Source organism: Vigna radiata, chromosome 2, assembly GCF_000741045.1.
Source record: "Vigna radiata var. radiata cultivar VC1973A chromosome 2, Vradiata_ver6, whole genome shotgun sequence".
Classification (NCBI taxonomy): Eukaryota; Viridiplantae; Streptophyta; class Magnoliopsida; order Fabales; family Fabaceae; genus Vigna; species Vigna radiata.
Window position 1 is genome coordinate 992990 of NC_028352.1, and position 13775 is coordinate 1006764.

At 32.7% G+C, this 13775-nt stretch overlaps 1 protein-coding gene across 4 annotated transcripts; it reads left to right on the forward strand.

Moving 5' to 3' along the window:
* Positions 1-8508: 8508 nt before the first annotated feature.
* Positions 8509-13538, forward strand: LOC106779162 (zinc finger CCCH domain-containing protein 53). Of its 4 annotated transcripts, none has more exons than XM_014667221.2 (10): positions 8509-9137; positions 9532-10751; positions 10847-11026; positions 11121-11306; positions 11395-11483; positions 11582-11830; positions 11948-12113; positions 12286-12498; positions 12597-12675; positions 12775-13538. In XM_014667221.2, exons 2-9 carry the CDS (start codon positions 9772-9774, stop codon positions 12658-12660), a joined length of 2127 nt encoding a protein of 708 aa, XP_014522707.1. In that variant the 5' UTR covers positions 8509-9137; positions 9532-9771; the 3' UTR covers positions 12661-12675; positions 12775-13538. The 4 variants fall into 4 exon arrangements, with proteins under 4 accessions (XP_014522707.1, XP_014522723.1, XP_022632867.1 ...); XM_014667237.2 differs by having other exon boundaries at positions 8524-9137; positions 11121-11300; XM_022777146.1 differs by having other exon boundaries at positions 9136-9262.
* Positions 13539-13775: the final 237 nt, after the last annotated feature.

Below are 13775 nucleotides of genomic sequence, written 5' to 3' on the forward strand. Positions count from 1 at the left end.
GGATTTCAGCTTTATCATAACTCATTAAGTTTACTGATATATGTAGGTTGTGGGTAGTTGTGTTATTCCAATGCTAGAAGAATCTCTTGGTTAAGCAATTCTGCTAGATTGTTTCCACTAACACGAGTGCATTGGGATAAGTTGTGATTTTCTATTAGCATGCATTATTAAGTAAAAGTTATATAGTTACGGCTTGTGTAGCAAGGTTCTTAAGGTCACCAAAACAGTCATCAATTGCTCCGAGGTTTAAGACAGTAACACCAAAATACAATGTTAGTAAATAATGTTATTGTCAAATCAGAAAAAAGATAAATAGGTCAGAAAAGTTAATGGTTTTTGGACAGACTCCTTGTAGTGACTGCACCTGCAATCATCCCAACATGCTTGGTTGAATTGCAGATTTGTCATTAAATGGCTTAATACACAATAAATATAATGCCTACTTGCTACATCTAAGTTGTTTCAATTTACTACAACCAGTAAAAGTTGGGGGGAAACAACTCAATTTAAAATAGACATTGTTTTCAAGTCTAGTTAAAGCTAGTTAAAAGTTTGACCCATTAAATGCATGGTTAACAAAGATATCAGTGATCAGAAAAGAGAGAAGATTAAGCATGCATTTAAGTTAAAATATTATTTAACATTCCATTTTTATTTAAAGCAATTTTATATTTTTATTTATCTTAGAATTCATTGATTAATTTAGTAAACAAATATAAACCATCAAGAATGAATATAAAAACTTGGATCTGTGTAAGTAACATAATGTTGCAGAATGCCCTTCATCCTGTTTATCAACTGTTTGGTTTTGAAAAAAAAAACGTGTATGTTGACAACTAAAACAAATTTTTCCATTTGATGGAGACATTTAGAATATATATATATAAAATTGAGGCTAAAGAACTATAGTCATAGGCAAACAGAACATTACCTCAATGGTGGTGACCCATGACTAGTGATTGTGGTTAGTAGTGAGTAGCTAACCCATGTCTGGTTTGTTGTAAGTTGAAACATTATTAAATGTGTAATGGGAACTGAAATGTACGTGTGATAAATAAGGCTGTGCTGTTTTGTTGTAATCCCTTTATGATTAAGACATGCTTGCAAATGCCACAGTCTTATACGTGCATGTGGTTATATTTTAGTTGCATAGGATTCTTCAAACACTGTCAATCAGGGAAAACGGATGGTGACCCCTGCCACCAATTTCGACTGCATAATCTCTGAGTTTTTTTAAAAACAGTTACTGTCTTATTTTCTGCTATTTCTTAGTTGGACTAACTCAAAGTAATAGTTTATTTATCGAAGATCAATATAAATAATTCTGAGGAAAAATTCATCAAAGTCACATTTGTTATCTGATTAATTAAATCAACTGCTAACTATACCCTTTTAAAATTTGAGACAGATTAATGATTTTTTTAACTAAAAGTTAAAATATAATTTATTTTTTTCAAAATAGTAACAAGCATCCTTTTCAAAAGGATGATTAAGTCAAAAAAATTGTAGTTTGGTTTATTAGTTTTATTTAAATGAGGAATGGTGTTCACGTCCATTAAATAATTGAAATCACCATTGTTGAACTGAAAATATAGATTGAAGAAGATTTTGAAAATAGAATATTGATGAAAGAAAAGTGATTGAAAAGCACATGATATTTAGAAGGAGGAAGAAAGTGTTGAAAAAATATGAAGAAATTGGGAAGGTCAAAGCAAGGGTACAATGTGCATAACATGATAATGTTGGCATATTATTTTGCAAGAATATTGGTTGCACATGTTATGAATGGATTAGACTACTTCAAATGCACATGCACTCCAAGACACAAAAACTCACACAATTCAAAGTTTAAGATTATAACAGATGTACTATGTTTGTATACTGTTTAGATAGGATAAGAAACATTTATAGTGCATTTTTTTAGCACAAGAAAAGCACCAAAAGTACAACAACATTCGTGCAACATTTTATGGCAAAGAGAAATACTTGTAGGAATCAAACCAAAACTTCTGGATAAGAAAGAGTTCGATTCAATATATTTAGTTAATTAATTTATCTAAAAATTTAATTCTGACCAATTAAATTTATAAGAAATAAATATGTTTTTATCTTTTTCATTTATATTTTGAAATTGATATTTGTTTTCTTTTCAAACTTTAATATTATTATCCTAAATTTAAAAGTAAATTAATATAATATCCTAATTCAATTGTTTTAAAATTTGGTAATGTGTTTAGACTAGTGTTTAACCTGTTTATATCATTTAATATTTTTATTCAAATGTTACTTTGAAATATATTTGATTAAAAAAAATTAACCTAATTGAATTAAGATGATTATATACATTCGTTTTTTAAGTTTAGATATCAAAATCTATCAAACGAATTTCAATTTTAATCTAAGTTTAGAATCTCTAAACATATTTAATCCTAAATTTAAAAATTCTAATTTTTTAAGTAACCATCTATGAAAAACTAAATAGTATGAGAATGGAGACTGACGAGAGTGTTGATATGAAATTTTTAAGGCTACAAACATAATACTTGGATTGGTGTATCAACTTTGGAAAAATATATGGACCTAAAAAACTCGTAAATAAAATAAAAGAATTGTTATATATTGTGAAATTTTCTAATTAGTATTTTTTTTAAAGAAATATTAAACATATCAATACATATTAAAAAAAATTAAAATTTGGTTTGAGTGATCTACTGAGATCTAATCTCCTTTAGTTTATTGCTTTGAAGAAGTGAAGGAGCAGGGATAGAATAGGAAAATGAGTATAAAATTTGGAGGTGGAAAGTTGGAAAACCTTCACAAATCACACTACTGGGTTCAAGTCAATAGGCTCAACTTTTGGTCCAATTAGTTTATCTTTGTTCGTTTTATGGGCCTTGTATATTTGAAGACAATTTTGAATAGTATATTTCTGTACAGATTTATTTTTTTTAAGATAAATGGATGACAATTTTTTTTGATGAAGTCACTTATCTATTCTTTTTTTTGTGGCACAATTGTGTGTGTTTGTGTGTATTTTACCTTCTATGTAGTAATTGAAAAATTATAAAAAATAATAAATATATTTTTAGTTTTTGAATTTTTTTGAAATTGAAATTTGATCTGTTTAAAAATTTGATATATCTTGGATTCCAAACTTTATAAATGAATTGATATAATCCTTTTAACTCAATTATGTTGAAATTTTTTGATGTGTTAAATACGTTTTATGCTAACATTTGAGTTGTTTATAGTGTTTGATACTTTCTCACTTCAACGTTAGTTGAAAAATACATTCGATAAGTCAAAACTATTTAATATAATTGGATTATAATAAATATATTGGTTTATTTTTAAAGTTTTAGGCGAAAATATATTTCAACAATTACAAATCCTAATTTTTTACCCCATTTTTAACTTACCTTGTTAGATTATAATTTATATGTATATGTCCTTTTTATAAAGTCATTATTTTGCTATGATTTTCAAACATGTGATAATTACATATTGAAACATGTTAAAAGGTTTCATTATATAGTTGGTGTTATGAGCTTTTACATTTTTGTTAACCTAATCACAATCCGATCATATCTTAATCAATCGGTTGATTTGTAGTTATTATTGGTTAAGTATTAATCTAACATTTATTCTTTAATTGGTTGGTCTTGCCAATTGACCAGGGCAGTTGGCCCACCAGTCAATCAAGGCATTCAATCTGTCAGTCGGTCAAGGCGATCGGTTCGCTGGTCGGTTGGCCTGCTAATCAATCGATTTGGGTAGTCAACTTGCTAATCATTCGGGTCAGTCACCGATTGAACCATTAGTCAACCTGACTTATTGACCAAAAAGATATGTAAAATATACTGGCCCTTAACTCTGAGTACATGTAGCTAAAGGGACGAAGGGGTTTGAAAATGAAAAAGTATCTAGTACTCGTGTATGTCAAATGTTATAATCCGATCGAAAGCGATTCCTTGGTTGGAACTCGCCCTTACTCTATGGAGTTTTCTATAAGGGTTCATTGGTTGGAACTCGTCCTTATAGTAACAAATTTTAGTTCGGTCGAGAAGGGTTCTTAATGGAAACTAGTCCTTACTAAATGGAGTTTTCAAGAGGGGTTTCTTGGTTGAATGTTCTATCTCAATCGTGAGAGGATGAGACCGAGATGTTGCTAGCAATTATAAGCCGAGTGGTAGAGGTCAATGGTCGAGGGTGAGTGGCAGTTGACTAGTTGAAGTCAAATGGTTAAGGCAAAAATCCATATGTAACGTTTCCTATGAGCTTTTTACATACGATTTTTATTCGTAAATAATCCATAGGTAACACTACTTTACATACGAATATTTGACCTTAAATACAAATTTTAGTTGTAGGTATTAATATTTTTTCTTGTAGCCCATTAATATTGAACAGTCGATAAAAAAAACTTAAGGTCGAAAGACTGAAGTCGAATGATTGAGGTTGAATGGTCGAACCGAATGTCAAAATTGAAAAGTCAATTAAGAAATCATAGATAAAAAGATTGAGATCGAATTGGTAATCCCAAATATAAAGACTGAAAAGTCGATAAAGAAATCAAAATCAAGAAATTGAGACGAAATTATTGAGACTAAATGCTCGAACAAAAAGTCAAAATTAAAAAAATATATTAAAAGATTAATTATTTTAAAATCTAAAAATATAATTGTTTTATAATATTTTTAGAAACATAAATTTTATTTATATATTCGAGTTTTTCCAATTATACCTTTTAACTCTACTTGATATTTTTTAACCCATCGATAAATACTTTTTAAAATATCTTCAATATGATAAATTATAACTTATCGGTGGGGCAAGTGTAAATTAAAAAATTATTAACTATCAGCTAATTTTGATAAACACATTCTAATAATATCTAAATTTCAGAGGAGAATAGTAGAGTTGAGTATTGAGGAGAACATCAAATATAGAATGAGTGGTTGAGAAATTGCCAGCATGTGATCTCAGTATATCTCATATTTATAGTTACCTATGTATAACGGTAAATAAATAATAATCATTTAATTTCCATCCAACAAAATCATGATATTACCTTTTAAATAACATAAGATCAAGAGAGCTGACGATTAAAAGAAGCAACGGTATTATTTGTTGTGTCATTCACTGACTATTAGACTAACGTTAAGTATCTAATTAAATGCCTCAGATCAAATTAAAGTTCATAATTATGGATTATAAGTTATAAGTTATTTTTTATTTTATTTTATAACTTATTTACAAAATTTAATTATTATCATGTATATTCTAAGATACATTTTTTATTATCTTTATTTTCTCTTACATATTACTACATATGTTAATTTTATACACGCAATCAATTACTACATTGTTTTTAGTATTTATTAGATTACTATTTATTTTTAATGTAAATCAAATTAAAATATCACATTACACATTAAAATAACCAATATTTAATTTCATATATACGAAAATATAAAATATGCCGCATAAGAAAACAATATACTACATCGGTTTATTTCTTTTATTGCTTTAAAATCTCGTTTTCTTGTTTTTAAGTGCTTTTTGCAATTTTTTTCTGTCTCTTCTTGCCTAAGTACTATGGATGAATGTCATTCGTGGAACAACTCCGAGATAATGTTGTGTAGTTTGTTTTGTGTTGGAATTTTTATTAAAGTTGCATGATTTTTTTTTTATTCTACAAATTATATAAATATATATTGGTATTTAAAAACTAAAAAAATTATTTAATTTGTTACGACTATAATCAATTTATTTATTTTATACTGAAAATTTTATATCAACTAGAAATGAAAGATAAAATTAATTTATAATATATAAGTTAGTGAAATCTCACCTTATAAATTAATTTAATTTTGTAAACATGATATTATAACGTTAAGAACTACAAAGTGATATAGATAATCAAATTCTACTATTATCATTGACTACAATACTGTATATTTATTTATTTTAACAACCTCTACTTCTAAGAAAAGAAAAAGAAAGAAAACATTTTTCCAAATTACAGGATTTAAAAATAATTAAAAGAATTTAAAACTTAAATTAAAGAAATTAAAAACATATTTAAACGACTTTTGAAACATTAAATGGTAATTGTTTTGAATGTGAAACAACAAGAAAGAAAGACATACTGTTATTGAAATTTGTCTGGTAATTGAAGATTACTCTTGTTCAGTCATCGGTAGAGTCGTTAAAATGGGTCACAGTTTACGAGTCAATTCAACTTACTACGGGTTCGAGTTGGGTTGGGTTTGAAAAAATTGAATTCTTTTATTCGGATCAGATTTCAATCCGGCTCATTTAAACCTGGTTCATGTGAGTTGAACCTGTGGTGGACCGCGTTGGCCAGTCAACCCACCTATCTAATTTTATTTTTTTAATTTATCATTTTATTGTGAAATCCTAAAAAATAAAATCTTCTCTTCACTTAGTGTGTATAACAAAAAATAACCTATGCTCTCACAAATCACTTTCATGGAACTTGTTCTCCTTTACCGTGCTGTCACTCTCAATTCTTCACTGAAATTCTTCAAGGAGTAGGTTTTTTGTGTTTGTTTTTGGATGACATTTGGATTATATTGTACTTTTTATTATTATTTTGAATTGTCTTCCGTTTAACATCATTGGGAGTGAAATTTATTTAAATTTGAATATAGAAAATTTGAATTTTTTTTTATTTAAAAAGAAACTTAATTAAATGGACCAGTGAGTCAATCCGTTTATTTACCAACCCATGGTAGGTCGAGTCAGGTTCAGATTTTTCTAGCTCATTGATAAATGAGTCGGATTAAATTGACTCACTAAATGACCAATTCATAATGGATCAGACCGAATCGAGTCAGATTATCCGTCTTGCTCTAGTAATCAGTAATACAAGTTGGGAAGTGATTTGAATTACACGAGTAATCATGAAAAGATGTTGATCTAACCTTTTCAAAGTATAAAAGAATGCACTTTTAATCGTTAAGCATTACTAAATATACTGAGAAATATAAGTCAGATTTGAAAGAAAAAAAAAAAAAACAGGTGGAGAGAGACATTGTGTCATAATTTTATTTGTTTGTGGGGGCATGAGAAAAACGACAAGTGAGAAAGGAAGATGCAGCTATCATATCTTTATACAAATCTCCCACATAAAGAAAATAAAAAATAAAAAAATCTATACACAAATCCCTTATATCTTTTGTGATTTTGTAGCTCCAAAAGAACAACCTCTCTCTTTCTCTTACACAATAACACATTATATTATCATGTAATCATCACAACAACAATCATAAATAAATTACATATACTTTCGATAATTGTAAATGGACCCCTCACTACAAAGAGAGCAGCTGCATCACTAACTTGTGGGACACCACCTACCAAATAACAAATAATCTATGTGTATATATATATAATCAAACATAATTTAAATACGAACCTATGTTTTACATTATATATAAAAAAAACATTCTTAATGTTTTAGGTTGATTTCTCTTAATGTTTTATGGTTTTTCATGGTTCAAATTATGTTGTTCGTATTTTATCATTCAAAGTCGTGTAAAAGATATTTGTTAAAAAGATATTTCCATACTTAAATCAATAATTTTATTTAATAATTCTATAATAAAGATAAGTAAATCAAAATTAATTAACTGACTTTCTCTACTTATATTTATAAACATTAGGTTTAATTGCTTCTTTTGTCTCCAGTTTGGTTGGAGTGTGTCAAATTCGTCTTTCTTTTAGAAAAATGTCAATTTCGTTTTCATATAGAAAAAATTTGTCTCAATTAAGTCATTTCGGTTAAATACAAACTAATGGTATTAAAAACTTAAAGTGAGTTTTGAATAATAACCATTTCATGGATCCGATCCTTGATATTGCAGTAGATAAAGTAAGTTTTGAAAACAATGATTTTTAGCAGAAATGATTTGATTGACACATTTTTTCTGTATAGAAACGAAATTGATATTTTTCTAAAAAAGGACGAATTTGACACACTTTAACCAAAGTGGGAACAAAAGAAGCAATTAAACCTGAATATTATTATGTTTTTTTACCCATTAGTAATTAATAAATAATTTTCATTATTTTTATTAATTTTTAATAATAACTATTATTTTTAATAACTATTTATTAATAATTATTATTGTTTAAATTAATTATCAATTAATAATTGTTTCATGATATTGATTGACGTAGTAATTATTCAACACACTTAATAAACCCATCATTTATATATAATAGATTAAAAATATATTGAAAAATAATTTGTTATAAGTTAAATATTGATATGTTTAAAATGGAGTGAAGATGGTATATAATAAATTAGAATTAATTAATAGAATTAATAGAAGAAGAGAGAGAAAGAACAGAAGATAGTGTTTGATTGGGGTGGCATTGACTCCTCCCAAGGTAAAGACATGATGAGGCAATGAAAGCAGAAGCTGCGGGCGTGTTCTTCACTCTCGAGTCGAGAGAGGGTCCCAGAGAGGTTATGTGAGATGGTGTTGGAGCGTGAGAACCAAATTCTGAGAGAGGAACTGAGTGAGCAATGATAAGTAAAACAAAGCAAAGCAAAGGGTGTTGACTGTTGAGTTTTGCTGTGCTGTGCTGTGCTCGGGAAAGCAATGAAAGCTCAGAAATTGAAAGTAAATACTAAATACTGAATACTGAATACACTACACACAATAGGAGAGAGAGAAAGGAGTGTCAGAGGTTAGAGGCAAGTGGGATCTGGATCCGCTCAAAGAAGCACACACCATAACAGAAGGGACACTGCCACCACACGCACACGTTCTTCTAAAGGGAGCTTCATAGTGAGTGAGAGAGTGTGAGAGTGTGAGTGTGAGAGATGGTTGAGGTGAGTTGAGAGAGAAAGAAGGTTAAAATGAGAATGATAAGTTCAGTTCTCAACATAACATAGTGTTTTTTGCCCAGAACCCCATAAAAACACATAAGGAGAACTTGGGCAATTCGTGTTTCTTCTGTGCTGCTTCTATCTGCAACTATGTTATAAATAAGGCGGTGGTTTGGCTTTTCTAGTAACTTTGACTACCATTGTGTTTGAGGTTGAGGCACTGACCAAACCAAAACCAAAGACAGAAACTTTATCTTTCTTTCATTCATGGGTAAGGCCCAAACCTTCTCCTCAGATTAGGATTTCAAATTTAATTTGGAAATTTTAGAAGGAACTTAATAAGTAGGAGGGAGAAAAAGAAAGAAGGAAAAGGAAAAGAGTTATTTGTTGTTGTTTGTAAGTTTCTCCTTTTGTTGTTTCTGCAACTTTTGCACTCATTACTTCTTTATAGAGAAATTCAACCACCATGTTATGTCTCTCTCCCTTTTCTTTATTTTCTCTCATTCCTTTAATCAAAGGTAACTCTTGGCTTGGCACCCTCTTCCCTTAGTTTTCTCCCATTAATCCCATCACACGGGAATACTCCTTTTAACACCACTTTTTACTCCTCCTTCTCCTTTTCTTCTTTCACTTACTTTTCTTCTCCTGTTTTGCTTTGCTTGCAGGAATATGAGAAAGAAACTCACTGTGCCACTGCTCATCCCAAGTTGGTAGGTAGGGCTTGTGTGGTTGAGAAAGAAACTTTTCTTGTACCAGGAGTGAGGAGTGAGAAAGATGACAACTAGAGAATAGAGAGAGAGAGACAAAGAGAGAGATTACACACACATAACTTGAAGAAACAAATTTGAATTTTAGGGATAGACTAGTTTGCTGTGGAGCTGAAGTTCCAATCTCTTTGTTGAATCATGGATGGTTACGAAGCTACAAGAATTGTGTTTGCTAGGATCCAAAACCTGGACCCTGAAAATGCATCCAAAATCATGGGTGTACTTCTTCTTCAGGACCATGGTGAGAAGGAAATGATTAGATTAGCATTTGGCCCAGAAGCACTTGTTCACTCTGTGATTCTCAAAGCACGCAAGGAGTTAGGTTTACCTTCGAACTCTCCGCCAACGCCCTCTACTCCTCCTTCTCCTTCGCCCTTCCTTTCGAGGCAAAGCTCCACTTCTTCCAGGCTTGGTGGTATCAACCTACCTCCTGCTCTCACCATTCCAAACCCTTCTTCCACTTCATCTTCTTGGCCTACTATGTCTGAGCTTCAAACCCCAGATGGTTTGATGAGTCCCAACCATTTGGTTGTTGGCTCTTCTACTTCTTCATCTTCCTTACCCTTTTATGTCAACGGAGGCTCAGATCCAATTGATGACTTTCAACTTCAGGATCAGCTGTCTTTCCTTAATGATGGTTCTCCCACTAGTACTGCTCTTGCTCACAAGAGCAACCCAGATTTGTTTTACCCAACTCACTCGGACATGTCCTCAAGTCCTACTGGTGTTGCTGACCCTGCTCTCTTTCCTTCCTACGGTTGGGGAGGGTCCCTTCATCGAAGGAGTTGCTCGGTCAATGATGCTTGTTTGGGTTCTGAGGACCCGAACTCCGGGTTGGGGTGGAAGCCTTGTCTTTACTTTGCTAGAGGGTACTGTAAGAATGGGACAAGTTGCAGGTTCCTTCATAGTGGACTTGGAGATGCAGATGGTGCTGCTGCAATGGTAGGGTCTCCAAGCAAGATTGAGATGATGGAGCAGTGCCATGAGCTCTTCAGATCCAAATCTTCTCAGCAGCACAGATTGGCTGCTGCTTCTCAGCTCATGGGCTCTCCAACTTTTCCATACTCGCCTAAGTGCATGAATTTGCTGTTGCAGCAGCAACAGAACGATACTCAAAGGTACACAACACTGCCATGCAATCGAGTGTTTTTATCTGTGTATCTTTGTGACATTCCAGGTGCAGAATTTTAATCATTGTTGATAATCATTGCAGAGCGGCAGCTGCAGCTCTGATGATGAGTGAGGATTTGCATAAATTTGGACGATCCAGGCTTGAAAGAAATGATTTTTCTCTGAACAGTCCTGGAATGGTAAACCCAGCTTCCAGGCAGATCTACTTGACATTTCCAGCAGACAGCACTTTCAGAGAGGAAGATGTTTCAAATTACTTCAGGTTATTGTTGTTTAGTTTTAGCCTTAGCTGGGGTCAGGAGGAGTATTTTGGCATTGGCAGAATCATTAACTTAGTTTTAATTCTGTGGTTGAAGCATTTATGGCCCAGTTCAAGACGTGAGGATCCCATACCAGCAGAAGCGAATGTTTGGTTTTGTGACCTTTGTTTATCCTGAGACTGTGAAGCTCATTCTATCTAAAGGAAATCCTCATTTTGTGTGTGATGCTCGAGTGCTTGTTAAGCCTTACAAGGAGAAAGGCAAAGTCCCGGACAAGTACAGGCACCCCACTTTCTGCTCTTGCACTATCTTTTCTTTGTTATTCTCTTCTGTTGGTTTTGAATGTTTTCATGTTTCTTGTATCTTGAAGGAAGCAGCAGCAGGTAGACAGAGGAGATTTTTCACCATGTGGTACTCCTACCGGACTAGAGGCCAGAGACCAATTTGATCTTCAACTTGGTAGCTTAATGCTTTTGTTGAACATTTCATTTTATTATCGTTTTAAGTAGTGTGCTGGTGGAACTTTCTTTACTGAGTATTTTTTTGTATGTTTCTAGGAGGCAGAATGTTCTACAATACTCAAGACATGCTGTGGAGGAGGAAGCTGGAGGAGCAAGCTGATTTGCAGCAGGCTCTTGAGTTACAAAGTAGGAGGCTAATGGGTCTGCAACTTCTTGACATCAAGAAGCATCACCAGCGTGCACTCTCCACTGGAAGTCCAATTCCTTCCCCAACCCACTCTCCTAACATGTTCAATCAAAATCTTGTTCTTCCTTCCTTTCACACTAGTTCAGAGGCCCCAAATGGTATATCTCTCTCTATTTCATTTTAAATGTAGCTGATTGCATCTGTTCTTGAATCGAACTTGGTGCATTTCTGGGAAATGAAATGAATTGGTTTATATTTATGGTATTTGATATCAGAGAGTGGTTCATCTTCTGCTCCAGCTAGTACTACATCAGTTTCAGCTGGTCAGCAACCGGTCAACATATCTGTTGGCAAGGAAATGGTGGTCAACGGGGAGAATGGATATGATGAAGGCAATGGGAAGCAGAGCCCTAGTCATGAAGATCGTGAATTGCAAGAATGGTATAAAAATTGTTCTTATTTAAAATGCTAAAAGTGCACCAGAATAGTAAAGACCTTTTTGCACCAAATTCCTTTTTTCAGTCTATGCCAAAAGAAATGTGCATTTATTCAGGTTTTCCAATTTCCCCAAATTTTATTGTCAGAATTTTATATGGTTTATGAATTAATGCAGTTTGGAGCACAATCTCCCTGATAGCCCTTTTGCTTCCCCAACAAAAGCTGCTGGTGACTTCATGGTTTCCTTCTCCAATGGACCTAATGAGGCCATTGATGCTGATGCCTCAAGTGCATCTGCCAACTCTAAATTTGGTACTAGCGCATTACTTCCACCAGCTTCTGCTCTTGACATGGGAACTTTCAAATCCTATAACTGCCAAATACCAAGGTATTTTCGTCATCACCTTTTAGCTTTCTTTCCCTGTGCCATGAGTTTCAGCATCCCACAAGCTTCTGAGAGTTTTTGTTGATCTGAATTTGATTTAGGTTCTCTTCTAGTCATGGAACTATTGGGATGTTAGCAGGCACCGGTGGACCAATTGGCATTTAGTTTCCTGATGTTCAGGTAAAAGCTAGCTCGGAAGTTCTTCAAGGTTGGTCCGCTTGTTGTTAAGTTTATTGAATTTTGGATGGTGGTTTGGTCTTTTTTGTGCAACATTTGCAGGAAGTTAAAGAAGACTGAACAAAGCTGGAAAAAAATTTGTAGAGAATCAGCACCACCATTACCACCATGGCGGCCATCATCTTCAATCATCAATACTATACTACTTACTACCATACAAAATGCATACGTAAAAAGTAGTTCAGTAAAGGAAGTGGGGCAGGCATTCCCTTTCTTTTGTTGTCATTATTGTTGTACTACCATTTTCTTTCTTCTGATGTCTGTAGTAGCTGAATGAACCACAGGTTAAAATAACACAAAGAATCACCAGAGTGAGTGTGTAGTAGGAACTCCGTGGCACTGTAATTTCTTCTTATTACCTACCCTTGGTTGTAGTAGTGTAGATTTCTAGTCCTATGTTGTTATTACAGGTATAATTCCAAGTGTTTGTACAGCTGGAGCATTACCCAGAGAAAGCAAAGCATGATGCATAGATGAAAGTGTGGAAAACCGTAAATGCACAAGAGTTGTTGTTTAACTAGAAGGCTGATTGAAATGGAAAATGAAAATGAAGGGCAGAGTGTATAATTGTTAGTCTTAGCTGGGTTAAAGTTCAAAGTTGGAGACTTTAGCTTTGGATGTTATGTTTCAGTTTATGTTTGTAGCTGTTCTACTTAGTTGTTATACACAGTTATGATGAAGCCAGACAGAAAAGAGAAAGAATTAGAAAGAAGAATCAAAAGTGAGTTTTTAGACTAATTGGTCTATTTGCCTCTCCTCTTGTGTTATGCCTTTTGATTTTAAAGTAGAATTTGTCTCTTTGTTCCTTCAATTATTTTGGGGTTTCAATTTGCAAAAATGGTGGGGTCTGTCTTTTTTTTGCCATTATTGGTGAGGAAAGAAAATAGGGTCCACAAGGCACACAATCACATGGGGTTGCTGACACTGCAAGTGGGCCACACTCATTTATATAATGACAGGTTGTGCATAGGTCCCTCTACCCATGTGAGTGATGCCAGTACCACTTTCTCTCTCATAGATATTTATCTCTCTACCCTTTAGAT

What these genes read in the sequence shown, in the direction of transcription:
- LOC106779162 (XM_014667221.2), top strand. Translation starts at nt 9,772, where the DNA reads ATGGATGGTTACGAAGCTACAAGAATTGTGTTTGCTAGGATCCAAAAC. An exon ending in AAAGTCCCGGACAAGTACAG is followed by an intron (nt 11,307 to 11,394) that starts GCACCCCACTTT and finishes TGTATCTTGAAG; the next exon opens with GAAGCAGCAGCAGGTAGACA. An exon ending in TAGTTCAGAGGCCCCAAATG is followed by an intron (nt 11,831 to 11,947) that starts GTATATCTCTCT and finishes ATTTGATATCAG; the next exon opens with AGAGTGGTTCATCTTCTGCT.